At 41.5% G+C, this 27,018-nt stretch overlaps 3 protein-coding genes across 9 annotated transcripts; all 3 read left to right on the top strand.

The window, feature by feature from the left end:
• The first annotated feature begins 1,704 nt into the window (after nt 1-1,704).
• LOC133466508 (phosphoinositide 3-kinase regulatory subunit 5-like) lies at nt 1,705-12,709 on the top strand. 4 transcript variants are annotated; one of them, XM_061750295.1, is made up of 18 exons: nt 1,705-1,794; nt 1,965-2,067; nt 2,470-2,570; nt 2,656-2,724; nt 2,800-2,938; nt 4,362-4,431; nt 6,471-6,648; nt 6,732-6,900; nt 7,997-8,065; nt 8,164-8,945; nt 9,051-9,173; nt 9,716-9,847; nt 10,481-10,574; nt 10,644-10,720; nt 11,171-11,264; nt 11,392-11,474; nt 11,554-11,672; nt 12,418-12,709. In XM_061750295.1, the coding sequence occupies exons 2-18, from the start codon at nt 1,968-1,970 to the stop codon at nt 12,563-12,565; spliced, it is 2,547 nt and encodes an 848-aa protein (XP_061606279.1). In that variant the 5' UTR covers nt 1,705-1,794; nt 1,965-1,967; the 3' UTR covers nt 12,566-12,709. The 4 variants fall into 4 exon arrangements, 3 of the variants coding, with proteins under 3 accessions (XP_061606279.1, XP_061606280.1, XP_061606278.1); XM_061750294.1 differs by lacking the exon at nt 1,705-1,794 and having other exon boundaries at nt 1,864-2,067; XR_009784949.1 differs by lacking the exons at nt 1,705-1,794; nt 12,418-12,709 and having other exon boundaries at nt 1,862-2,067; nt 11,154-11,264; nt 11,554-11,603.
• Nucleotides 12,710-13,708: 999 nt separating this feature from the next.
• mfsd6l (major facilitator superfamily domain containing 6-like) lies at nt 13,709-17,543 on the top strand. The gene is made up of 2 exons (XM_061749745.1): nt 13,709-13,888; nt 14,999-17,543. The coding sequence occupies exon 2, from the start codon at nt 15,028-15,030 to the stop codon at nt 16,753-16,755; it is 1,728 nt and encodes a 575-aa protein (XP_061605729.1). The 5' UTR covers nt 13,709-13,888; nt 14,999-15,027; the 3' UTR covers nt 16,756-17,543.
• Nucleotides 17,544-17,693: 150 nt separating this feature from the next.
• zgc:171844 (uncharacterized protein LOC100151763 homolog) lies at nt 17,694-26,567 on the top strand. Of its 4 annotated transcripts, none has more exons than XM_061749747.1 (7): nt 17,694-18,939; nt 20,043-20,160; nt 21,801-21,874; nt 23,014-23,128; nt 25,440-25,506; nt 25,648-25,718; nt 25,821-26,567. In XM_061749747.1, the coding sequence occupies exons 1-7, from the start codon at nt 18,915-18,917 to the stop codon at nt 25,882-25,884; spliced, it is 534 nt and encodes a 177-aa protein (XP_061605731.1). In that variant the 5' UTR covers nt 17,694-18,914; the 3' UTR covers nt 25,885-26,567. The 4 variants fall into 4 exon arrangements, with proteins under 4 accessions (XP_061605731.1, XP_061605730.1, XP_061605733.1 ...); XM_061749746.1 differs by having other exon boundaries at nt 20,040-20,160; XM_061749749.1 differs by lacking the exon at nt 25,440-25,506.
• The last annotated feature ends 451 nt before the right edge of the window (nt 26,568-27,018 follow it).

Here is a 27,018-nt window from a genome sequence, read left to right as displayed (position 1 = left end):
ACACAACTCCACTGTGCCAAAATGCCAAACAACCTCCTTAGCAGACAATTGGCATTGCTGAAGTTGTTATCAACTATCCGTATCATGCATCCATTGTCAACACCACTTGACCTCATTAGGGTTGCGGGTGAGCTGGAGCTTATCCCAACCGAATAACACGCCGGGTGAAGGCTACATCCCGGACTAGTAGCCAGTTAACAGGTAAGCGGAAAGGGAACATCCAAGGGGCTGACCAAGACTAACAGAAGGCTTAAAGTTTGAGCATAAGGCAGGCTGGTCCAAGTTTGGTGTAGTTGGCAACAGGAGATCAGTTCAGAAAGTATGGAAAAAGTAGGTTTAATGTCAACAAGTTACATTTGGGTATTGAGGAAAATGCAAGTGTTTTAGGCGATTCATCAGTGAGAATGTTTCTTTTATTTTAGGCGATTTTCAGCTATTGGAATTTTAAAGACCCCAAAAAGATGCTGTGTAATTCGATGATTATCAAACAAACTAAGGAATCTAGAGATTACATTGTTAATTGTAAGGGCCAGATTTGCAAGAAATGTCTTCTTTGTAGGGTTGTTGTTCACTGAGGGTCATTCTAGTTTAAGCAGCTTCAAGTTTTTTGGAACATGATAATGGAGGTGAAGTAGTGCTTCTGTTCAGAGTTCATACACTATATTGCCAAAGGTTTTTGCTCACCTGCCTTGACTCAGATAAGTGACGGATCATTCTTAATCCATAGTGTTTAATAAGACATTGGTCTCCCCGCCGCAGTTATAGCATCCATTCCTGTTCCAATATGTCTGTCCACCAGTGCACAAAGCAAGGTCCTTAAAGACATGGATGAGAGCATTTGGTATGGATGAACTTGACTGGCCTGCACAGAGTCCTGACCTCAACCCGATAGGATACCTTTGGGTTGATTTCGAGCAGACAGTGAGTCAGGCCTTCTCGTCCAACGTCAGTGTGTGACCTTACAAATATCCTCCTGGGAGAATGGGCAAAAGTTCCCAGATATGCACTCCTAAAGCTTGTTGAAAGCTTCCCATAAGAATGGAAGCTGTTACAGCTGCAAAGGGTGGACCAACATATTAAACCATATGGATTTAGAATGGCATATCACTTAAAATATGTGAGTCAAGGCAGGTAAGCAAATACCTTTAGCGATTTAGTGTATCTGAAAGAAAGGACACAAATAAATCCTTCCACAATACAGCTAAAATATGCTACCGTCTCAGAGGAGGCTTTTTCCTGTTTCGATGGGCACAGGTCAGGCCACGTTTGTTACCAGTTAATGTGCAGACCCCAGTGTCTTTGTTTGTTAAGCCATTCATCACTAATCAAGTGACACCGCTACCACAGCTGGCACACTGAGACAATAAGGTAACATCCGTATGAGCATCCACATGCAAAGGTCACGCTTACTGAGGAATCTCATAGCAATTTCCATTCCATTTTCATTGTAAGGGATGTGGAGATTTAGTGTTATAATGTACAATATCTTTAACAAGATAATTCCAAAGAGCCAAATGCGAAGTGGTTGCATTTGATGTAAGTTGATTGTTATTTTAATCATAATACGGGGAAAATGAGGTAGAAGTAGGAAGTCGTACTTGAACAGTCATTTCCGTTGCAGTTTTGAGAGATAAAGTTGATCTTCGGCTGCTAAATTCCTGAATGAAAATGAAGAAGTTGTGGCTTGTGTTCTCAGCCAGCCCCCTTGTGCAGTCTGTGAGTCAATGGTGTGAGTAGGAAGTAGCCGGATGCATTGTGTACACTGGACATTTGTTCATCATCTATTTGTTTCAAGTGAGTCTTTTCTTATTTATAGTGATCCGTAATTGTCCCCAAAAAAAGTAGTAGCTATTAGGAAATGTTAAGGGTGCTAACAAGAAGATAATTTTGAGAGTTTTGTTGATATAATGAGCTTCTTTTTTTATGTCTTTTTTTTCATCTGTCTGGTGTGATTGCAACTGGAGACAATGGCTCAAAACTCGTGCACAGAGGATCGTATACAGCACGTCCTTGAACGCTGCCTCTGTGACCTTGAATTCAACACTTCTGACAAGCAACTCTGGAATGGTAAGAACCAACAGCAAAATATGGATTGCATCAAGCCACAATATAGACGTTTGAAAGTGGTGGGAATTCATATCGGTTAAGGGAAAAACTGAACTCTGTAATGATAATCATTATCACCTTTCTTGTGTGAACATACATACTTTGTTTTATTATTTATAATTACAAATGCTTCTGTATCTCTCTGACAGTCCATGTACAGAGGCAATTTTCAAAAGCCCCAATCTTGATTAATTTAATCAATCGGCAATATTTTTTGTCTAATCCTGGTGTTCAAGCTGAAAAAATAGAGAGCATATGAATATGGCTGGCACATATAAACAGACAAGATGTTAACCGTTTGTCATCAGAGTGAAACCCAAAAAGAGAAATAAGTTGCTTGCATGCTTTCGTCTGTGTGATCAGCCGGACTGTGCATGAACCGCTGGTGTTTGGAGGAACTTGTGATGAGAGATCCCCAAAACTTCCCCTTCCTTCTGCAGACAATTCTGAAGAAATCAGAGGAGGTAAAACTCAAGTAGCGACACCTTGTTCCATATTGGTCAGCACAATATGATGGCTGAGTGTGTTTTAATCGGGGAACTTTTGCAGGTACTTCTGCAATGTCAGTACGAACTGGTGGTGCCTCTTACTATCCTGTTTTCCTCAACACTTTTAAAAGTGAGTGGCTGCCATTCAAAACATCTTTGTGTAGTTATCAGACAGTCTATCATGTGTAACATTTTCTTCTTGCAGACTCCTTACCTTCACCCAGACTGTGATGTGCTGTTGGAAGCCTACCTGCTCTTCCATCATTTCCTGTCCTGGCCAGATCCTTACTGCACCGCCTGTCGACACCTGCTAAATATCATCTATAGTGAACTCAGAGCACCGGGTAAAGCCAAGGACATGCAATACATTAACATTCAACTTCTTTTGGTCCACTGTGTTTGATTATTCTTTTTTTTAATATGAGGGACATATGAAGAGCGGCACGGTGGGCGACTGGTTAGAGCGTCTGCCTCACATTTCTGAGGCGCGGCGTTCAATCCCTGGCCCCGCCTGTGTGGAGTTTGCATGTTCTCACCGTGCCTGCGTGGGTTTTCTCCGAGCACTCCGGTTTCCTCCCACATCCCAAAAACATGTATGGTTGGTTGATTGACAACTCTAAATTGCCCGTAGGTGTGAGTGTGGGTGCGAATGGTTGTTTGTTTGTATGTGCCCTCCGATTTGCTGCCAACCAGTTCAGGGTGTACCCTGCCTCCTGCCCGATGATAGCTGGGATAGGCTCCAGCACGCCTGCGACCCTAGTGAGGAGAAGCGGCTCAGAAACCGGATGAGTGGATGGATGGATGGATGGATGGATGGACATATGAAGAAACAAATAGGCATGTGTGTACTTATTGCTCTGCGTGTTGTGTACAGGGGTCCTCAGTTCACAATGGTACCGGCATATAACATTTCGAGGTTACGGATGGCGAAGAATAGTTCGTCACGCGACACAAGAATGCACACTGATTTTACTGCCTTACTTACTGTTTTTCATTTGATTTGTTTATATTTATGGCCTAGAAGTCTTAAAAAAAAATTCACATAGGTGAGAGATAGATGATACCACGCTCCAATACAAATGACATTTAACTGAGGACCACCAGTCCTTGAGATGACCATCAGAGCACCACACATAAAGATAAAGATATATCCCCATCAAAACTCATGAGTCTGCAAACCCAAATTAGATGCCGTAGTACCAAGACTGATCTGTGAAAGGTAGTACGGACATCAATCATCCAGACTGACAGAAATAAAACACAAAGAAGCAAAAGAAGCAGTAGTAGTAGTAGTAGTGGTAGTCGAAGTAGAAGTAGGAGTAGGAGTAGTATGGTGTCTCCCTGTTGTTTTTATTGTGGTGAATGACTTGGGAGACTCAAACAAACACTCAACACGAGTTGTTAATCTATATCAGGTCGCTTCCTAATTGACTATCGTTCCATTACACACAACATTCACGGAGTCCGTAACTCGATTATCTTCAGTGTGGACCAGACACATAAGGATTTGCAATATATTGAATATATTGAAATATTGAATGTTTAACATTTCAATGTTTTCCCAGCAAATCGAGAAAGCTAGGTCGCTCTTAACGCACTTACAGCACCTGTGATAATCAATCAGGATTGTCTTTTTAGAGACATACGATAAGCAGGTCTTTACTGACTTTGATCGGAAGGGGGGGTAAATGCTTAACAATGTGAAAATAATAATTTTGTATAGAAATGTTTTCTTGCAGAGAAAAAATAACTCTATTTTTGATTTAGGCATATCATTCCAAAGACTGGTGAAGACAGAGCAAGGCATTTCCACTGTGAACCAACACTCTAAAACTATGTAAGCCCAACCTGACACATGAAGAGTGAATGTGCATATTAAGAATTCATTGATAATTTTTCTCTTTTTGTATACGGGTGTACAACCCCAATTCCAATGAAGTTGGGACGTTGTGTTAAACATAAATAAGAACAGCATATAATGATTTGCAAATCATGTTCAACCTATATTTAATTTAATACACTACAAAGACAAGATATTTGCTGTTCAAACTGATAAACGTGATTGTTTTTACCAAATAATCATTAACTTAGAATTTTATGGCTGCAACACGTTCCAAAAACCTGGGACAGGTGGCAAAAAAGACTGAGAAAGTTGAGGAATGCTCATCAAACACTTGTTTGGAACATCCCACAGGTGAACAGGCTAATTGGGAACAGGTGGGTGCCATGATTGGGTATAAAAAGAGTTTCCCTGAATTGGTCAGACATTCACAAGCATGGGCTCAGGAACACTTCAGAAAAGCAATGTCAGTAAATACAGTACGCAAAGCAAAAGCCATTTATCAACAACACCCAGAAACACCGCCGGCTTCTCTGGGCCCGAGCTCATCTAAGATGGACTGATGCAAAGTGGAAAAGTGTTCTGTGGTCCGATGAGTCCACATTTCAAATTGTTTTTGGAAATTGTGGACGTTGTGTCCTCCGGGCCAAAGAGGAAAAGAACCATCCGGACTGTTATGGACGCAAAGTTCAAAAGCCAGCATCTGTGATGGTATGGGTCTGTGTTAGTGCCAATGGCATGGGTAACTTACTCATCTGTGAAGGCACCATTAATGCTGAAAGGTACATACAAGTTTTGGAGAAACATATGCTGCCATCCAAGCAACGTCTTTTTCATGGACACCCCTGCTTATTTCAGCAAGACAATGCCAAACCACATTCTGCACGTGTTACAACAGGGTGGCTTCGTAGTAAAAGAGTGCGGACACTAGACTGGCCTGCCTGCAGTCCAGACCTGTCTCCCATTGAAAATGTGTGGCGCATTATGAAGCGTGAAATATGACAACGGAGACCCCGGACTGTTCAACAGCTGAAGCAAGAATGGGAAAGAATTCCACCAACAAAGCTTCAACAATTAGTGTCCTCAGTTCCCAAACGTTTATTGAATGTTGTTACAAGAAAAGGTGATGTAACACAGTGGTAAACATGACCCAGTCCCAGCTTTTTTGGAACGTGTTGCAGCCATAAAATTCTAAGTTAATGATTATTTGCAAAAACAATAAAGTTGATCAGTTTGGACATTAAATAGCTTTTCTTTGTAGTATATTCAATTAAATATAGGTTGAACATGATTTGCAAATCAGCGGCACAGTGGACAACTGGTTAGAGCGTCAGCCTCACAGTTCTGAGGACTGGGGTTCAATCCCCGGCCCCGCCTGTGTGGAGTTTGCATGTTCTCCCCGTGCCTGCGTGGGTTTTCTCCGGGCACTCCGGTTTTCTCCCACATCCCAAAAACATGCTTGAATTGGAGACTCTAAATTGCCAGTAGGTATGACTGTGAGTTCGAAGGGTTGTTTGTTTGTGTGTGCCCTGCAATTGGCTGGCAACCAGTTCTGGGTGTACCCCGCCTCCTGCCCGATGATAGCTGGGATAGGCTCCAGCACGCCTGCGACCCTAGTGAGGAGAAGCGGCTCAGAAAATGGATGGATGGATGATTTGCAAATCATTGTCCATCCATCCATTTTCTGAGCCACTGAACTGGTTGCCAGCCAATCGCAGGGCAAATACAAACAAACAACCATTCGCACTCACATGCACACCTACGGGCAATTTAGAGTTGTCAATTAACCTACCATGCATGTTTTTGGGATGCGGGAGGAAACCGGAGTGCCCGGAGAAAACCCACATAGGCACGGGGAGAACATACAAACTCCACAGAGGCGGGGCCGGGGATTGAACCCGTGTCCTCAGAACTGTGAGGCAGACACTCTAACTAGTCATCCACCATGCCGCCTGCAAATCATTGTATTCTGTTTTTATTTATGTTTAACACAACCTCCCAACTTCATTGGAATTGGGATTGTATGTGTTAATCAGGGTAGTGCTTTTAGTGAGTCCAGATGAAGATATTCCCCCAGAGGTCCAGTCAGTTTCCAAGCAGCTGAGCGTCAACCATCAGTCCAAGCGAGACATCACTATCACCCTCATCCTGCACAGCTTCCAGGCTGCTCTGGGCACCAAAATCCACCTGCAGAGACTCTGTCATGCCTTGCAGGTGACAACAAGCTTCTATTTATCTTCAGATCTCTTTGTTTTGGGGTATTTATTGCTAAAACCAACTTCTCAATATTGCTGTAGACAAAAGAGCCTGTTGAGCTGGAGCAGCTACTGGAGACAGTAACTTGCTGCATGGAGACAGCAGCCTCCACAGCAGATATCAGCACTGCCAGACAGAGTCTTCTACAGACTGTAGAGCAGCTCCGGCAAAGCCTTATTCCCACAGCTGAAGATGACTACATGGACACAGGTAAGTACTTTATAGAGGCACACTGGCAGCAGTGGTTTTATGCTTGGCTCAAATGTACAAGAGCCCAATCTGGTTCTCAAATACAATATTGACCACTAAGGTAAGTGCATCAAGGTTGCCCTGGCAACTACAGAACCACTGTTCTCCATATTACAGTGTACCATCCAAATGAATTAGTTGAATTATTTAAGGTAATGACAATGCAAAGGTCTGGTTTTAGAGCAGCAGCAAGCCCAATAATAACAATATAAACAAAATATAAATTTAAAGTATATACGCACTGAATATGCTGTAACTATACATTATGTGTATCAAAAAGGACTTGGCTTTTGGAACAGAGCAGACATGAAACTTTTGCAGACCAAAAAAAGGGGGAAAAAAAGGAAAATTGTTGTTGGATAAATGCTTGTCTGCATCTTGACTCTGTCGAGGTGTCCTGAGCAAGGCACCAAACCCCTCCCGAACCTTCTAGCTCGAGGTGTTTGCATGCCCCAGTTTGCGCGAGCCTTCACTGTAACATCTCTATTTGCATCCCTGCATGTGTGAGATCTAGTTCTACGGTGTGCAACAACAAAAATATACAGCAGAATATGATAAAAGGGATCATAATCAGCGGTTAGCACTGCTGCCTCCCAGTTCTGAGGTTTAGCGTTTGGATCTGAATTTAATTGAACCTGTGCGTGTGTGTGTGTGTGTGTGTGTGTTTTTTTTTTTTTTTGCGGGTACTCCGGCATCCTTCCATGTTCCTAAAACATAAATTTTAGGTTAATAGTGTGAATGGTTTGTCTATACTGTATGTGCCCTGTGATTGGCTGGTTACCAATCCAGGGTGTACCCTGCCCCTAGCCCAAAGTCAGCCAGGATAGCATCCAGCTCCAATAAGTACAAGCCAATATGTGATGAATGGATGGATTGTAACCAGTATACTTTTAATACTATATTTATAAGCAGTTGAGAATGAACTAATCACCAATAATAGTAACTATCGACAGTGACAAATGTGTCTTTATTTTCAGCGTGACTCGATGTTTGCTTGACCTGCCTGTCAAGACTGACCTCTGCTCCTCAATCTCGGCATTTTTTTCCGTCTCATTAGGGCTTGCTGAGACTTTTGCACTCCCCTTTCCCAAATGTCACACCAGCTTCTGGGAAAACGACAACTTTGGTGACTGATACAGTTTGATCAGATTTACACAAACACATAAACTTACCAGATATTTAAAATCTTAGTTAACTTATGTAACTGCTTTCTTCATATTACAGATTTTCTCAATAATATTCTCAAGAGAGAATGCTATGTGGATTTACCACTGCCGTGTCTCCAAAGAGATGAAGATCATAGCACTGACGTGGATGTGGAGAAAGACGTCATGCAGAGAAGCGAAGAGGATCAGGGCTTGGAGAACAATTGTATCTCCACGGCCTCCTCGTCTTCGAGGGACTCCATGTTGTCCTGTCACTCTCCGTCTTCCAGCTGCTCTGTGTCCTCAACATGTGGCCCATCAGGTGTGGAAAGTGACTTCAGTGAAGACACAGGACATCCGGAGAGAGCTGAGAGACAAAAGAGTCAGTCAAAGCCCAGAAAGAAGCCCAAGAAGAAATCCAAAAGCCTCATCGGCATAGAGCACTTCTCCTTGTTTTTCAAGAACCCACGCAGTCTTGGGACACAGCTAAAACAATCTCAATCGAACCACAATCAACTTCTGCATGAATTTCATGGGTGCTCTCCTCTCACCAGCGAAGATCCTCTCTCCCCCCAGAAGCATCTTTGCATCCGCAGAAGGCCCATCTTAAGCAGCAATGAAACCGACGCGGCACAGGCGCCTGCTCTGGTGCGAGTACTGGTGTTCGGCCGGGACAGAGAGGCCGGGCGGCTTGCCAGGGCTTACAGCGACCTGCAGCAGAAAGAGGCCAAATGTCCCCGACTCACCAAGATGTGCAAGTTGCAGTTTTACTTTATTCCCACAAAAAGGACATTTAGGGGAAAGCCGAGAGAAAGACACTCGTCAACTGAAACTGGACGTTCTATTGAAGCTGCCTCTTTGGTGAGATCACCTGTTTACAACTTTTTAGTCCTTACTACTGGTGGGCCATGGACTTGGTACATGGGCCTTCAGTTGTCATGAATCCCTCTCACATGTTGTTGGCAGCCTAATGGTATCTCCCAAGAGGACAGCACCACAGATTTAGCCCAGATGTTGGGAATGATGGATCCCTGGTATGATCGCAGCATCCACAGTCTGCTCAGTCTCTCCTCAGACGTCCTTTGCCAGGTAACCACACTGACACCATAACTACACTCTTCTCCATTAATTCATACATTGATAAGTAACACAGCACTAAGTGTGAGCATTATATGGATGAGCACTAATTTGTACACCTTCATAGACAAACAACAAATGAGCTTTTTTTTTTCCAATAAAATACAATAGAAAATTTCTGTCCAACTTCTCACTAACTTACTTTCTCCCACTCCAGCAAGGCACACACTCTTCTTGTCAGCAGATATTTTTCCAGGTTTTTTAATCCTTAATTCTTTTTTTAAGTGTTGAAATGTTGAGAAGTGTTTGTTCCAGAATGCTTCACATACATACAGCATAGGTTTCTCTCATCATAGAGCTTCACCTTTTCAGGTGCCACGATTCCTTAGTAGGTGGTGCGTGCTTTGGCAAAGATGTCTAGCGCAACACCAGGTGGTATCTAGTCAAAGTTAAGGTCATTACAGCCAGCTACTGGCACTACCTCTTACACGGATTTAAAAAAAAAAAAAAGTTTACGGTATTCTATGTCAACTTATGTGTTTCCTGTGGCGCAGCCTGCATGGAAGGAAGAAAACATTCCAGAGGACAATGGCAGAGTGGAACATCTTCCCTTGATGGCTGACTTGGTTCTTTACTACTGTAGACATGCAGACCAACCTGTCCTGTTGCAACTCTACAAGGCTGAGGTTAGTAGAAAATGAGCCACATACAGAAGAAGAAGAAGAATCTTTTATTGTCATGAACATGCATGCATGCACACAAAATTTGTTCTCTGCATTTAACCCATCACAGTCAACACATACACATTAGTGGAACACACTGGAGCAGGGGGCAGCTGAAGCGCCCGGGGAGCATTTCTGGGTATCATTGTCTTGCTCAAGGGCACCAGAGCCGTGAGTCTGGGGGGATGTTGGCGGATGGTCCAGTCGGGGTCTTGAACCTAGGTCCACCTTAACCATTGGGCCACGGCTACATCCAAGTTCATGTCAATAGCAAAATTAATGAGATATGGGCAGCACACAGCCTCCCTGTCAATCTGACTTTCTGTGCTTGCATGCGTTTTCTCAGGATACTCCAGCTCCCTCACCATACCAAAAACATGCATGCTAGGTTTATAGAAGAAAGGATTTTTTAAAAATGTTGAAGCCACTAAAACCTTATGCAGTGTTTGGTATCATGCAATTGTCCAAAATGTTTTGGTGTAATGACAAACTCAAATTGATTCGCTCAATAACTGATCAGTGTGGAAAGTGTCTCCATACTTTTCTATGTTGTGAATTTGTACTTAGTGATTATCTAGTTTGATTTCATCTGCACAGCTAACCCTCTCTGGTGGAGAGAAGAGAAGTGAAGTGTTTATTCATTCAGTAGAGCTTGGACACACGGCTGCAACCAGAGCAGTCAAGGCTATGGGTGAGTCACACTGTGACAAACCGAAGCAGAGATGCTCTTTATCTCATGTCCATGTCATTTTTCTTGCAGGTGCTGCCAGCAAGAGGTTTGGAATTGGTGAAGAGAGCGTGGCTGTCCCCTTAACACTAAGTGTTGCTTATAATAAGGTGCTACAAGGGAACAAATTATGGCTTGTATACGAAAATTTGGATCTCTGGTGTGCCTGCCCACACATCCAGTGTGAAATTCCACAACCAATTAAATGTTCTTTGAAGTTGCCTGTTTTCAAAAACTAAGCAAGTCGTTCGGGTGGCGGAAAGAGCAGTGGCTCATTTGCGTGAGACATGATAGCCCCGTCATTACAGCAAGGCTTGAAAAAGAGGGTGACAAGTGTATAATTCTTGATCCTTGGGGTTATTTTGAGAAACCATGGGACATAATGTACATTTAAATAAGACAAATGATAACTGTTTTCAATTGTGAAAAAAAATTATGCACAATGTGTGTACTTTGGATTCCAAGTATGTCATTTAGCACAAACAGGGATTTAAATATTTATAAATTTTTAATAATTGAGCAGCTATTTGTAAACCAGATCAGTTCTTTGGTGGCTGCAGGTGGCCTGCAGTGGAAGGAGTCAGTGGACCCAAGCAGAAATGCTCTGCACATCTATAAATATTCACAAAGCCTCCAGGAAAGCTGAACGTTTAGGTGTGTTACATTAGTCCATCTATTGATTTGTATTTATTTATTTATTTTACATTTATTTTCAGTATCTTAACGTACTGTATGTAACTACATTTGAAAGTATTTTAAGTATTAAATCCTGTCTGTCAAGAGTCTAGAACTGAAGGCTTGCAACTGTCAATGTCGCAAGTCACAAAGATACACTGCCCCAAGTCTAAAAAGAGCAAAATCCAGGTACATGTGTTATCTCCCACATTGAAAACAATCCATCCCACTTCATTGTTTACCTATACCCTTTATATCACTCTGGAAGCATTCCTCTGAATCAGAGGTGAACGTCAACAGAGTTGAGGTGAGCAGTGTGAAAGCTGGGACAACCTTTGATGTGTGCCTGGATCAAGACGAGAGGAAGTTCCTACAAAGTGTCACCAGGTACTACAAATCCATTTACACAAGAAAAAGTCTTGTAATCTTGTAGTCTTTACTGTGTACAGTGAACCCGTGCATATTTGTGGTTTGGCATTGGCAAAGTCACATATTTGCAGATTTTTTTTTTATTTTTTTTTGCCTATCCTCCGTTGCTTGCTGAAAAAAAAAAATTCAGGCTCAGGGCAAAGCAATTAAAGTTTGTACTTTGGCACCATCCCGTGGCATCTTGGTGGCAAGTAACTATGTTGACCTGAGTTGAGGAGTTTCATTTAGACAAAAAAAAGTGCTTTGTCACCATCTTGCGGCATCTTGGTGTCAAGGAACTATGCAAAAGTGGGTTGAGGAGTTTCATTTTGACAAAAATAGTGCTTTTACACCATCTTGTACCATCTATAAGCAATTATAAACCTTGCGGCAGGGCTTGGTCCCTATCCCCTGCAAATAGCACGGGTTCACTGTATTACATTTTGCGCCTAATTACTGTATTTTAACAGATGAGCTATATACGGCAATGAATATGTTTACTGTATTTGTTGTTGTTTTTGTTGTTTTTTTAACTGCAATTGGCTGGCAACCAGTCCAGGCTGTACCCCACCGCTTGCCCAAAGTCAACTGCAATAAACTCCAGTTCACGTTTGGCCTTTTGAGGACACGCGCTATAGAAAATGGATAGATGGATATTTTTAATGAAATTATAATTAGTTTGAGTCCTCTTTACATGTCAATAAATGAGTGTCTGTATCCATAGGCTTGAAGTGTCTTTGTGCTGCAAACCGGGAAGCAGTTCAGACTGGAAGTCTTACAAGTTTTCACCCGGCCAAGTCCAGCCGCTGCACCCATCTTACTGCTCCATGCTTTGCCTTCCCCTCATCTCTTTTTCTGCCTCGCAAGCCTGAAAGAAACTGGCTCCAATGGACCAACACCAATGGCCACCAAAAGAAAGCACGATTCTGATGCATTAACAAAAATAATAATAATGCTAATATTGTTACGCAGCTCTGTTTCATGTTTATTCTGTTGCATTAAACCACATTATCGAGTGGAAAAGTGTGAAACCTATTATTATTATTATTATTCAATCAACTTTTATTAGTAGACTCATGGTCCATAAAAAAAATATATATATATTTTTTTATTTTAAGTGCTGTATTTAAAAACCTGCGAAGTTTACTATGTTTTTAGGTTTTCTATGAATGCTTGTTTTTAAAGCTAATTGTGGAATTGTGTTTTACATACTTTGTCTCAAGACACAATAATCTTATTTTTCAATGAAATAAAGTTGGGTGTTGCGTGGCGGCACGGTGAGCGACTGGTTAGAGCGTCTGCCTCACAGTTCTGAGGACCAGGGTTCAATCCCCGGTCTCACCTGTGTGGAGTTGGCATGTTCTCCCCGTGCCTGCGTGGGTTTTCTCCGGGCACTCCGATTTCCTCCCACTTTCCCAAAAACATGCGTGGTAGGTTAACTGACAACTCTACATTGCCCATTGGTGTGAATGTGAGTGCGAATGGTTGTTTGTTTGTATGTGCCCTGCGATTGGCTGGCAACCAGTTCAGGGTGTACCCCGCCTCCTGCCCGATGATAGCTGGGATAGGCTCCAGCACCCCCGCGACCCTAGTTAGGATAAGCGGCTCAGAAAATGGATGGATGGATGGATGGATGGATGGATGGGTGTTGCGTATTAACTGATAGTGTAGTGCTTCACTTGCTTGACTTCATTGCAGGCAGCGTGGGTTCAGTTCCCACTCTGTGGATGTGAGTGTGTCTGGTAGTTTATCTCTATGTGTGCCCTGTGATTGATTAGCATCCGATCAAGGGTGTAATCTGCCTTTCCCAGTCAACTGGGATTTGATTTGATATGTTCCAGGTCCCAGGCCGTGACCCTGAACCGGATAAGTTGTGTAGAAATGGACGAACGGATTGTGTTTTCATATACTCACATGTACTAAGCACATCTTCAAACAGTTTAGTGTATATAAACACACGCGTATTTAACAAATTCAAGGTATGGTGACCGGATGATATTGGAGGACATTTTGACTTCCACGCCTGAAGGGGTCGCTGCGCTGTTACAAACTATTGTCCAGGTGTACTGTATGGTAGCCGAACAAGTGTTGCTCTCGTCTGGGACAGGTGGAGATATGAAAAAGTGGTCGAAATTCTGGATTTCGTGATGGAAAATATACTGTGCAACGATTGACGGAGTGTAGCCGGGGAAGAGGTAAAAAAACACTTGAAATCTGTCAATTGACTGTCTGTTGTCGTACTAGAGCAGCTCCAACTACCGGAGACAAATCCCTTGTGTGTTTTTGGGACATACTTGGCAAATAAAGATGATTCTGATTTTTTATTTTTTATTTTATAATATTGAGGTCGAGGGGTAATAGTGAGAATAGTAACAATAGTGACGTGGACGCGTGCTCCACGTCTCATAAGCGAACTGGTGCATCCAGACTGACAGGTGTTAGTGACTAGCAAGTTCCTTATTGCTTTAGACTGCACTAAATGAACCATTTCGCTGCAGGGACTTTTTATTTTTGTATTTATTCCCCCCTTCTAAACTTGATTTTATACATTTTAAGCGTTTGTGTGGTTTGTGTATTTCACACACACACACACACACACACGCACACTCAACGGCCACGTTCAACAGGTACACTTGTACAAGAACTGTATATAACAATCTTTATTTACGAAGACAATAGGCTATTAACGCTCATTTTTGATTGACACCGTCAAAAAGGTTTTCACTTCGTCATCTTTATGTTTGTGGTTGCACTGCATCATTCTTCGTACTTTTAGGTACGTTTTAGAAACACCTGTCAGATGGTTGCGTTGGTTCACTTTTTAAATCACTTTATTTAGAGTACCACTACGCGGAAATATTGCGTCTCAATAAATCAGAATATGGTAGAAAAGTATTTATTTAAATTTTAAAAAAAGTGATCAAGCTCATAAACCTATGCTGATTCATACTTTTCAGAAGGACGTTTGTTTCAATTGTTTCTTTTTGTACTGAATTCTAATTTGTTTGAATGGTTAATTTGCGGCTGAAATAAACTAGGTTTTCTACAATATTCTAATTTATAATTTTTAATATTTTGGAAATAATATGCTCAAACAATATCAAAATATGTAGATTTGGCATATTGTAGTATTCTCCATTGTTTCAAAGGTTTCTGCTGCCGGCTTGTACACTGTTGCCCAAATTGATTGGAATATGAACCGAATACGCTGGTGTGGTATTTCAAGACAAATAAGGGAGACTTTGTTGTTTGCTTTGGGCTGCTTCTTTTCCTCACACATATCTGTGACTGTCTGTGTCCCTTAGTTGCTCCATGTAAAGCCAATCAAGCACCCATGAAGTCCACCATGAAGAAGACAAAGCAGATCAACATCAAGCAGACCCTCGCTCTGGCCAGAGCATTTCACTTCCTGTACTCCTGTGCCAACTCTTGCCTGCTCCCCTTCCTCACGCTGTACTTCAGACAGCTGGGCCTCACTCCTGAGATGACGGGCATCGTCATGGGCACCAAGCACCTCATATCACTGGTGTGGCGCCCCATGGCCAGCCTGCTCGCCAAGATGTACAACAAGAGGCGAGTGGTGATACACGGTTCTGTGGTGTGTTCAGCCGTGGTCGCGCTGGTCGTGATTATTTTCCCGCCTGTAGATCTGCAAGCATACATCAACACCTGTAATGGGTCTAATGTGAGAAGCACTCAATCCCCCATTGATTCTCACACAAAGGTCAGCACAGCTCCTGCCTCCCGGTCTACTATGACCTTTCCTGCCGATGCTATCCATGACAGAACATCTGTTGCAGCAGGCAGAACTTCACAGCTTCCTGTGGTAAGAACAAACAGTACAGCAGAACCAAGGAACAGCACCTCTGTTGAGTTCCATACGACAATCCACGCCTTGGTGAGGAAGAAGAAGGCCCATCTGAAACTGGACACCGGGGAACATAAAGAGGAAGGTCAATTAGATTTTCTGTCCAGCCTGAAGATGATGGACGTTCAACACCAGCTCTTCTTCTTGATACTTATCACTGTGTGTGTATGGGAGCTCGTGGCAGCCCCTCTAGAGTGGACAGCAGACGACGGCCTGCACGATTATCTGGACTTTGCCGATGCTTCAGATCATTATAGCAGCGCAGGGGTTTGGCCTTTACTCGGAGCCGCATGTGGCGTCGGTGGAGCGGGGCTGCTGGTCAGCCGATTAAACTGTTTAATCTTTGGTCGCACCTCCAGGAGTGTCGTGCACTTTTTGTGCTACGCTGGCGTGTTGTCGCTGGCTTTGCTCATTGCAGCCTTCCTCCCGCTTGACCTGAACAAGCAGCAAGGCAAGGTGAACCGGCTGCTCAAGGCTGTGCAGCTGGTGCGCGGTTCCCAGCGCGCGGTGCTCTGTGCCATCACCGCCCTGCTGGTAGGGGTGACGCGCTCCGCCGTGGACAACTTCCTCTTGTGGCAGATGCAGGATCACGACAGCACCGAGCTGCACATGGGGGTGTCTCTCGGCTTCGCGTTGCTCTCACAGGCCGCCTTCCCTCTGCTGGCTGTCCGACTGACTCGGCTGCTCAGCTCAGGAAGGGTGCTCGTGCTGGGGGCAGCCACTCTTGGATTACAGTGTTTGTATTACTCCTTCCTGTGGGGGCCGTGGGCTGTGGTGCCTGCTCAACTTTTGAGCTGTTTCAGCTGCGGAGCCTTTTGGTGGGCCGTGAAGGTGCAGAGCGACGATGTTGCCACGCCAGGAACAGAGAGGAGCTTAAAGAGGCTGTACAATGCACTGTCTTTAGACTTGGGGAGTGCACTGGGAAGTTTCGCCGGAGGGTTTGTGGTCCACCAGTTTGGGCTTGTGTGGCTCTTCAGGGGGGTGGCCGTGGCTCTGATGCTGTGGTGCATATGCCTGCCTCTACTGCAGTGGAATGCCCCCCAGCAGTACAGGATCAATTATTCTCGCCTTTTGGCAGCAGATGCAAGTGAGGCCAGTGACTCTGAGTCAGAGCAAGAAAGAGATTGGCTCGATAAAGCTATGGAGGACGACCGTAGCATTAACAACAATTATGGAAAGAGACTAAACCGCTAACCTCTACAGCCTGATCATTGAAAAAGAATGCAGCAAACACTAAAGTGCAAAGTTTCAACACAAATACAGAACAATTTTGCCCAGTTTGGACAAAATAATACAGTCCACACAATGTTGGCTCTCTGTTACAGACAAGATTCAGTGAATCCCCACTATTTATCAATGTAGCGAGCGAGCCCTGCAGCGAATAGCGAAAATCTGTGAATAATTGATGATTTCAACACAATTATTTGACACCAATACTTTGATTGCTTTGTTTTGACTTTTTCAGTTAATAACAGGAGGATAAATTAAAAAAATCAGCTAATAGGTGAATTTGCGAATGCCGAAACCATGAATGTGCAGGGGTTCACTGTAGCCTTTATATGAAATCACTCCAAAAAATATTCGTCCAACCTAAACTGATCTACTTTAAGTAATTTTTACACCCTTGCATTGTTTGTTTTATTATTTTATGGAGTGGGGGCATCTACTGTTCTGAAATGTGTAAATGCACAAAAGCCTCTCATCTCAAGGCAAACACCCGAGCGGAATTTGTAAAAGCCGGCGAAGGCTCGATTGTCAGTCCTCTCACTGAAATGCAAATACAAGATGTGTACACAAGGCGAGGTTAAACTACTTTGGTGTCCTGTTCCGTCACTCCCACTTGGCACCTAATCTGTTTAACTGCTTCTGAAGCTAAGGTGAGGTGAATTGTTGACTTGTGTGTGTTTTTTTGTTTGTTTTGTTTTTTGAAAGGTCTGTATAATATTTGTGTTGAGCAGTAAATTGCTACATTCAAAATCCAATATTTGCCCCTTTTCTGTTATGTTGTGATGAATGAATGAACACTTCTCTCCAAGGATACCAACATACAGTACTAGCTCCCTAAAGCAAACAGATGCAGACCGCACTTGCTGAACATATGGCCGGCCCCTCAAGAACCTGTTGTGCAAAACCAAGTCATCCGTATTATGTCGGAACTCAATCAGGTAATTCTGATGAGAGAGAGCCAGCTCTCATATTTGCGGTCAGAGCTCAGTTGACTCTTAAAACAGCAGGTGTGTCGCTGTTATTTTCTTTTTGAAACAGGTGAAGTAGGACGGGCTTGCAACCTGCAGCATGCTGCTTTGAATGTTGTTCATTTACAAACCTTCAGATCAGGCCTTCTCTGCTAGTCTAAACACTATGATGTAGCCTACTGACGTAGAATTTAAAACCTAAAATGAATATTAGTTCCATGAAATTGTGTGAATTTGCTCCCAACAGTGTGTTGTCTTAATTTCCTCGCATTTCCTTTGACTTCACTGCTTCCAGTAAATTTATGTGGATGTTAGATATTTGTTGTCCAATCAGATTTCAGCCTCTGTGCTGCCATGTCATACTAATCTGCCCATGGCCTTCAGAATCACGAGTGTTGGCCCTTTTATCTTAAACTATATTAGCAAAGGGACTGTTTTTTCAACTAATCGAATTTCATATTCATCCAGAATTTTTCCGTCCTCTGGTTGGTCACGTCTGTAGCGATCTGTGCACATTAAGACATTTAATCAGCATGTCTGGTGAGTATGATGTATTTTGTTAAGATGTTTTATTCCTGTTATTAGATAAATATTGATACTGAACGGCTCCAGATGATGTGTAAGTGGCACTGTTGCATGCAGTTATATTGCACTTTTGTATTGATGGTTTCTATAATAACAAATGAAGAGCCTATCGCTCTATAATGCCAAATGAAGAGCCTATCGCTGGATGGGAGTAGTCTTTTTTATTTTTATATTTTTTTATACAGCTGCATAAAAATATATACAATATTTAACAATTGAAAATGAAGTAAGAGTTTTTTTCCATTGCATGCAGAGAATTCATTTGAGGTCAATATTTCTGAATTCACTGATCGCTGATGTGCACATCACAGACTGGTAGCCTGTCGTTGCACGTGTGTGTCACTAGGTGCCGTCTCTGAGCAGAGAGGAGCAGCCTGTGGTTCCCTCATATCCTTCAGTGTTGGAATGGGTTCAGCATCCACGTGCATATCTACATGTATTCCCTCTCGTGAAACAGCAGTGTCTCATTGGATCTTTTACTTATTTGCACTGTTGAAAGGGACTATTGGTGAGGAACATGGAATAATAGACAGCATCCTCTAAACGAGACGACTTTGGACCAAACAGGCGCAAATGGATGAAGCAAATGAGAAATCAGGTGACTTTTTGTAGATCTATGCATGTTTTGTGTGATGTGGTTAAAACATTTATTTTTTATTTTTTACATATTATTTAGACTGCACATAATTGAGTTACAACTTGCAGGTTTTTACAAGTCTGTGTATTCAGAATACATATTTTTATTCCATTTCTGACTTTTTCTTGCCAAACTAATTTCAGAATCTGGCTTAAAAAGTCACCACGTAATGATATACTCTTTTCTTTGTTTGTTTTTAGACCACAGAAAGTGCTGTAATTAGGATTTGTTTATTTCAATACCTCACGAGACCTGTAAAGCATAATGTAGGCTGCACATACTGTATATTGGCTACTCATTGGCTGAACATTCTACATTGATGGGTATTTTTCCTGGAAATGTTGACACTTATTGCGTGTTATAACCAGCCTTAAAAAAAAAAAATTTACTAAATGACATTGCTTGTCCTGTATCAGCTCTCTTGCAGATATCCAATTTATTCTACTAATGTATTATTTATCACTTAAGGTTAAATAACACATGCATGCAAGGTGACACATTTTCTATCCAGGTATTTGAGGAGTGAGGGAAATATCCACAGTCACCAGCTATTGATGGCAAAGTTGGAGACTTGTGATTCATTGGAGAGGAATGGCAGTTCCACTTTCCACATCATTTGTCCAAATCCCATGCCTATTGTTCCTATGTTGTGGCATTTAAATGAATGAAGTTGCGGAAGCACCACATAAATGTCCGGGTGGATTGTAGCTGTGGCATCACTCAATGACTCACTGTGTGAAAGTGTAAATGTCCTTTCAGCCAAGCACAGGTAATTACAAGTAAATCGCAGTTCTACTGGGTGACTCATCGCTACTGGTGAGCAGTAAAAGAGTAGGAGGCTGTTGTAGAGGGGGCTGAGGGTTGCAGGAGGGGCTGGTGCAGTTATTGAGTGACGCTGAAATTATTCAGCTTCAATTAACGTGAATTGAAACTATGGTTATCTTTATATATAAGTATTTGTATCTTAACAAAGATGGGTGCACAGGTGACTTTCTCTTGCCTCCTTTCTCCTCTCATTAGCATTTGTAATTAGCCTATACACTCACTGTGCCATGTTTCAGTAGAAGATGTCATCTCCATGGCTGATTCATCAGTCACACTCGAGGACATTGAAGGGGAGCTGTTCAAAATTGAGCGACTACGAAACATCCTTGTGCGGAGAGAATCAGAGCTGAGATACATGTAAGATGCATTTAGCTTTTATTACTATTATTATCCACACATGTCAATGTCAATAATTTTGTTCTACAAAATCAGATGCCCATTTTTTAAGGATAACAACAGTTCCATCAGCCTTCATCTAACAACTTCATCAGAAAAAATAATTTTGTACTTTTTATAATCACTCATTATGACTGTCAGCATACAACAGAAAAACAACTTAAATCCATAAACTACAACTACTGTATGCACACAAATGCAAAAAAAAAAAAAAAATGTCTGGGAATAATAGTTATTTTTATGCTCAATGCCAGTTTCTTTTTATCAAGGGTATTGTTTTAATCGCAGGCAGCATTGTGACCTAGTGGTTAGCATATCTGCCTCGAAGTTTGAAGTTGGAATCATGGCTCCGACCTTCTTGTGTGGAGTTTTCATGTTGTCCTAGTACTCCTGCTTCCTCCCACATCCCCGCAAAACATGTTGGGTTCATTGACAAATCTAAATTCTCCATTGATGGTAATATGAGAGTGAATGGTTGCTCGGCTATACACAGTACGCCCTGTGATTGATTGGCGACCAGCTATTACAGTAGCTACAATACTTTTATTGTTATCTATTATTGTTGTTTTGTGTTGTGTTGGATGGTGATCACCGATAAAGTAACAAAAGGGATTGGCAAAATACTGAGGTCACGTTCCAGTGTTGGGAATGGGACCCATACAGTAGTGTAGCATTGAAACTTTGCTCAAGTAGGATGTAGATATACACTTGTCCCTGGGGAGAATCGAATGATATTCCACCATGTCAGAGGGAGCAGCCATGTGTGGCATGATGTGAAAAGTTTGAGGACAGCCCACATTATGAAACCCAGAGCACCAACTTTCAGATTGTCCCTCCTTTCAGGTTTACATTTAAAGATTTCAATAGCTTTCTGTTAAGGTCAATTTCCATAATTTTACAAGATTGGGATGCTGCAAGAAATTTGCTGAATAAAGCCAGAGTACATTATTATAATCCACTTGAATACACCAGCTCATCACTGGAGTAGAAACACATTTCATGAAATCGACATGGTAGTTTTGTCATTATTGTGCAAATTAGCATCATGTCAGGGACATTTAAAAACGTTTGAAGTTTATACGCTATACCATCAACCGTCCAGAGTTTCTATTTCTGTCTTTCCTGTTCTTTTGTCTCCTTACCACTATTGTGTGTGCATGTACTGTACATAAGCAGGTGGCCACAGATAAACACCGGAACCCACTGTGGGTCAGACAGTGAAATGAGATCTGATTGCAGAGCAACAGTGTGGCATTTTAATTCATTTCATGCGAAGGGATAAAGGAAATTGCTTTATTACCACAATCCAACTGTCAGTTCTAGCTTTTAACTGATATGCACCAGTAGCTCCTTCCAAGCTCTTAATTAAACATCATCAAGTGATTTTAACACATCACACTCTGGAATGACAGAGGCCAGCGTCATTTTGAATACGACTAATCCTGTTGAGCAATAGTGAAATAAAGAGGCTCTGAGAATAAGGACATTTACATACTACTCCTTCCGATTATTTAGAAAAAATCAAATCATTGTGTTATGAAAAAAAAGGCCACTGATCAGAAGGTTATGTTTTGCAATTGTTTTTTTTCCCCCTTATCCAGGATGGATGACATTCAGTTGTGTAATGAAATCACAAGGCTGAAGAGAGAGCTGCAGAAACTGGTCTCAATTCCAGGTACATTGAAACAGCAGCTGCTTCCTTTGAGTGTAGCTGTTGTGAAACACACTATTATGTATCGATTAAGAAGCCTTAACTCATCAGCAATGACCTCTGCAAGTACAGCGTTGACTGAAATTCAGGAAAAAAATAGCAATTGGTGAATTTTTAAGGCTAATTCCCTCTCATTTTTTAAATGCACTGACCAATTATAATCCCCCCCCCGCCCCCTCTGATTAAGTTAGTATGACGTGGAGCTGTGAGAAACGTAAGCTGTGGCAACTAAAAATATCGGACCACAGTACAAAGTGTTTGAAGTGAGTGTATGAAAAATAAATGACTAGATACCAAGAACAACAAGTTTTCCTCAATAGGGTCAAGAGAGCAATGGCACATAGCAGAACATTTGGCATAGTACTTGAATGTACACAATACTTTGTTTGCATGTGTTTTGGAAATGACATCAGGAAACAATCTTGTCTGTTGTAGTTTTAATAATATCTTTGCAAAGAGAGAGACAGTCAAGAGAGGTTACAAGTTGCTTTGCGTCTCCGCCCGTCTCTGAAGAAAAGACGAAAGAGCAACGCAGACTTAAACAAAAATGGGAGGGAGATGAGGGAAGGAGAAAGAAAGACCTATTCATAGTTATCTTGTCCTTGAGAGGAAAGGGAGGTTGGTACAACCACCGAGACAGGATGACAGAAGGGAAGAAACAATGATGCTAAAACATCACACAAGAACAAAGAACTATTGAAGTAAACTATGGGATAATACAATAAAAGAGTATATAGACTATATTGTGTCATTTTGCCATAACACATGGCATTTGTGTTTCATTATTATGCCATTTCTGACACAAGCTAATGCCTAATACCGGTATTTCAAAATGAGAATAATGTGGGTGGGGAAATACCCAAAAATAGGAGCAAAATTACAGAAGTGTGGCATTTATGTATTTATTATCATACATTTGCATTCAAAGAAGATAACCTTTACGGATAAATATCTCATTTTAATGTATTGATTAAAGCAAATCAGATTTAAAAAATTCTATATATTTTATGTATTTATTTATTTTTATTTTTTTTGTAATGTTCTGAAATGTCAGTGTCAAAATCTCTGTGGGACGTGTGCCATGCCATGTGACTGTTGAACAGACAAAGACAAGTCCAGGGACGATAAGACGAGGCAGGAGGAGCTGTTGCAGCAGATCAGCAAGCTGGTGGAGACCAGAGACTTCCTCGTAGATGATGTGGAGTTTGAGCGGCTCAGGTGAGGTTATTAAATAGTGGAAAATTATCACGGTGCCTCCATACCGTCCAAGTTAACCTCAAAATCTTCAGCCCCTCGTTTGTTGGTGGAAAGAAGCGAAGCCATTGGGCCATATGTCGAAACCATTTGAGGTCATTATCCCTGGCTTGCTACTTCAGTGTGTTTTTCCCAATAAATTACCCATACCACTGTAATAGTTTTTACACATGTCCTGTGCTATTCATTTGATTGCTTCTTTATTTGCTTTGCAAGAACTACACATTGCGATCAAATAGTTCTCAATTCTACAACCCCTATTCCAATGAAGTTGGGACGTTGTGTTAAACATAAATAAAAACATAATACAATGATTTGCAAATCATGTTCAACCTATATTTAATTGAATACACTACAAAGACAAGATATTTAATGTTCAAACTGATGAACTGTATTGTTTTTAGCAAATAATCATTAACTTAGAATTTTATGGCTGCAACACGTTCCAAAAAAGCTGGGACAGGTGGCAAAAAGGTTGAAGAGAAAAGTTGAAGAATACTCATCAAACACCTGTTTGGAACATCCCAGAGGTGAACAGGCTAATTGGGAACAGGTGGGTGCCATGATTTGGTATAAAAGGAACTTCCCTGAATTGCTCAGTCATTCACAAGCAAAGATGGGGCAAGGTTCACCTCTTTGTGAACAGGTGCGTGAGAAAATAGTCGAACAGTTAAAGGACAATGTTCCTCAACATACAATTGCACGGAATTTAGGGATTTCATCATCTACGGTCCATGATATCATCAAAAGGTTCAGATAATCTGGAGAAATCACTGCATGTAAGCAGCAAGGCCGAAAACCAACATTGAATGCCTTTGACCTTCGATCCCTCAGGCGGCACTGCATCAAAAACCGACATCAATGTGTAAAGGATATCACCACATGGGCTCAGGAACACTTCAGAAAAGCAATGTCGGTAAATACAGTTCGGCGCTACATCCATAAGTGCAACCTGAAACTCTACTATGCAAAGCAAAAGCCATTTATCAACAACATCCAGAAAGGCCGCCGGCTTTCTGGGCCCGAGCTCATCTAAGATGGACTGATGCAAAGTGGAAAAGTGTTCTGTGGTCCGACGAGTCCACATTTAAAATTATTTTTGGAAAATGTGGACATCTTTTCCTCCGGGCCAAAGAGGAAAAGAACCATCCGGACTGTTATGGACGCAAAGTTCAAAAGCCAGCATCTGTGATGGTATGGGGCTGTGTTAGTGCCAATGGCATGGGTAACTTACACATCTGTGAAGGCACCATTAATGCTGAAAGGTACATACAGGTTTTGGAGAAACATATGCTGCCATCCAAGCAATGTCTTTTTCATGGACACCCCTGCTTATTTCAGCAAAACAATGCCAAACCACATTCTGCACGTGTTACAACAGCATGGCTTCGTAGTAAAAGAGTGCGGGTACTAGACTGGCCTGCCTGCAGTCCAGACCTGTCTCCCATTGCAAATGTGTGGCACAGCGTAAAATATGACAACGGAGACCTCAGACTGTTGAACAGCTGAAGCTGTACATCAAGCAAGAATGGGAAAGAATTCCACCTACAAAGCTTCAACAATTAGTGTCCTCAGTTCCCAAACGTTTATTGAATGTTGTTAAAAGAAAAGGTGAGGTAACACAGTAGTAAACATGACCCTGTCCCATCTTTTTTGGAATGTGTTGCAGCCATAAAATTCTAAGTTAATTATTATTTGCTTAAAACAAAGTTTATCAGTTTGAACATGAAATATCGTGTCTTTGTAGTGTATTCAATTAAATATAGGTTGAATGTGATTTGCAAATCATTGTATTCTGTTTTTATTTGTTCAACACAACGTCCCAACTTCATTGGAATTGGGGTTGTACATTAAAATAAAAAGCGTAGAAGAAGAAAGTCATGGTTGAACTTTAACAATTTTTTCACTGTAATGTATACAGCTATTCTATTATCAGTAATTATTATAAAGTATAGGATTTTACCTCTTATTTAAATTTCTTCTTAGTTTATATGCTATTTCTCTCCAATCACTTTACCTTTGCCTCTCTGTAATTATAATTAACCCTCCTGTTTCACCAAAATTCAATCTGACCTGCTGCATGTTTTATTAGCAATATTTACTTGCAGAATTGAACATAAAATGACTATGAACTTTACTTTTCACTTTTTCCATGTTGTCTTTCCGTTCTGTGTTGGCAGTGGGATCACGCATTGTGGTTACTTTCTGGTAATTGCAGTGTTGAATTTTTTAATTTTGGTGGAAATGCTGCATTCTATTCCCCTTTTTGTGAAAGTAAGGCACAAGGGGGTATCTGTGAAGACAAGCTTCAACTGTTGAGGTGCCCTACTCCGATCAGATCAGTACGAGACCTCTGTTTTTCATTACTTCCATATTGGTCATTCTCCTTAGAAGGTTCAACTTAAGAAGGCTAAAATAAAAATGGAACACAATCCTTAAACTTTTTCACTACTTCACTGATCAGAAACAATTGTTCTTCACAGAGAAAGAGAAGAAGACAGAGAAATGGCAGCGTTTTTGCAGCCCAGATTCCAAAATATTTTGGGTACAAAAGGTGAGCATCAGTATCTCAATTTCCTTCAAATGAATTTTATTGAACAAGTTGACAAAGTAGATCAAACTGAGCATTTACTCATATGCCTCCCTTTCAAATCAGGTGTTCTGCAAGATCAGAAGGTGGTGTCCAAATCTCTGCCCACACCAGCGCCATTTATCACTAAAACTGGACTAACGCTACTGAAAGACTGCTGCGGCTTCACGTGCTCCATCATGTAACACATCCGTGTGCTAGCCTACACTTCATTGTGTGCACAACAACCGCTGAAGGTACTTGGAAGGAAACAGTTTTGGTGAGCCAAACTTGGTCCCCTTAAAGGGTTCATTTTAACCTGTTAATTGTTGTGATTTTACAGTAAGAGCAAAGCGTTAGTGGGTGAAGCTAACTCCTTGTTAGACAAAAGCAAGTTGTGAAAATAGGCTAGACATGCATTCAAAGGTTTACAGCGGGACAAATTATGATCACCTGTAAAGGTTATAGTCAGTGCATTTTGGCATCAGTCTGAAATTTCACCTGAAAGCCAAATAATGTCATCAAAATATAAAATACACAAACATAGGTGTGCATGTTAATGTGATGTGGCATGACAATATTGTTTTATCTTAAGGTGTTTGTATATGTACTATCCAAACTGTCATATTTTATGCAGTCTTGTTAAATGACCACAGGAGAGAAGCTAAAAAAAGTAATTCAGTAACAATTAGCATCACTGAGATTAGGCTGTAACTCATTTTCATTTTGGATTTCAGTACCACAATTATACATGTTGAGTATTATACAGCAAATAGTGTATCTTTCAGTCAGAGTTCACATCGTGTGCAGAAATAAAGATGTTTATTAAACTAGCCAGTGTCGTGTATTGTTTAATGACTTGTCAGGAATATGAATGTTTTGGCGTGCTATTGCATCACTGCATTTGAGGATTATTAGCATTCACTGTGGTGAGATGTTCTCACTCCTCAGCTGCATTCTTTTGCCCCCACAGCTAAGTGCAGACACACACTGCAGTTGTTGATGACTCATACATTAGGTGGGCTTGAAGAAGCATCACCTCCTGGTCTCCTGGTTCAAATGAAATCACTAAAACAGCATAATCGTTTCACCAAAATCCCAATAGAGAATTTTTTATTTTACTTCTTGGTAACTTCTTGGTAAACAGTTCCTTCCTATTATCCAGTGACAGAAATAAAAAAAAAACATTGCATCATTGTTCACATGACAACAAACATCTATAACATGAACAAAGCAGTGCGCCACAGTTCTTTTGTTTTTGTTTGTTCCCCCCCACACCCCCAGC

Source organism: Phyllopteryx taeniolatus, chromosome 16 (genome assembly GCF_024500385.1).
Source record: "Phyllopteryx taeniolatus isolate TA_2022b chromosome 16, UOR_Ptae_1.2, whole genome shotgun sequence".
Taxonomy (NCBI): Eukaryota; Metazoa; Chordata; class Actinopteri; order Syngnathiformes; family Syngnathidae; genus Phyllopteryx; species Phyllopteryx taeniolatus.
The sequence above is the reverse complement of the archived record's forward strand: the minus strand, read 5'-3'. Positions and strand labels throughout refer to the sequence as shown.

Bases quoted from the DNA above. Each gene is read 5' to 3' on its own strand.
- zgc:171844 (XM_061749746.1), top strand. From the start codon at position 18,915: ATGGATGAAGCAAATGAGAAATCAG. The intron at 25,507-25,647 runs GTACGAGACCTC...TGTTCTTCACAG, and splicing joins GCCCTACTCCGATCAGATCA to AGAAAGAGAAGAAGACAGAG. The intron at 25,719-25,820 runs GTGAGCATCAGT...CTTTCAAATCAG, and splicing joins AAATATTTTGGGTACAAAAG to GTGTTCTGCAAGATCAGAAG.
- LOC133466508 (XM_061750295.1), top strand. From the start codon at position 1,968: ATGGCTCAAAACTCGTGCACAGAGGATCGTATACAGCACGTCCTTGAA. The intron at 2,725-2,799 runs GTGAGTGGCTGC...TTCTTCTTGCAG, and splicing joins TTTCCTCAACACTTTTAAAA to ACTCCTTACCTTCACCCAGA. The intron at 2,939-4,361 runs GTAAAGCCAAGG...TTTTTGATTTAG, and splicing joins TAGTGAACTCAGAGCACCGG to GCATATCATTCCAAAGACTG.
- mfsd6l (XM_061749745.1), top strand. From the start codon at position 15,028: ATGAAGTCCACCATGAAGAAGACAAAGCAGATCAACATCAAGCAGACC.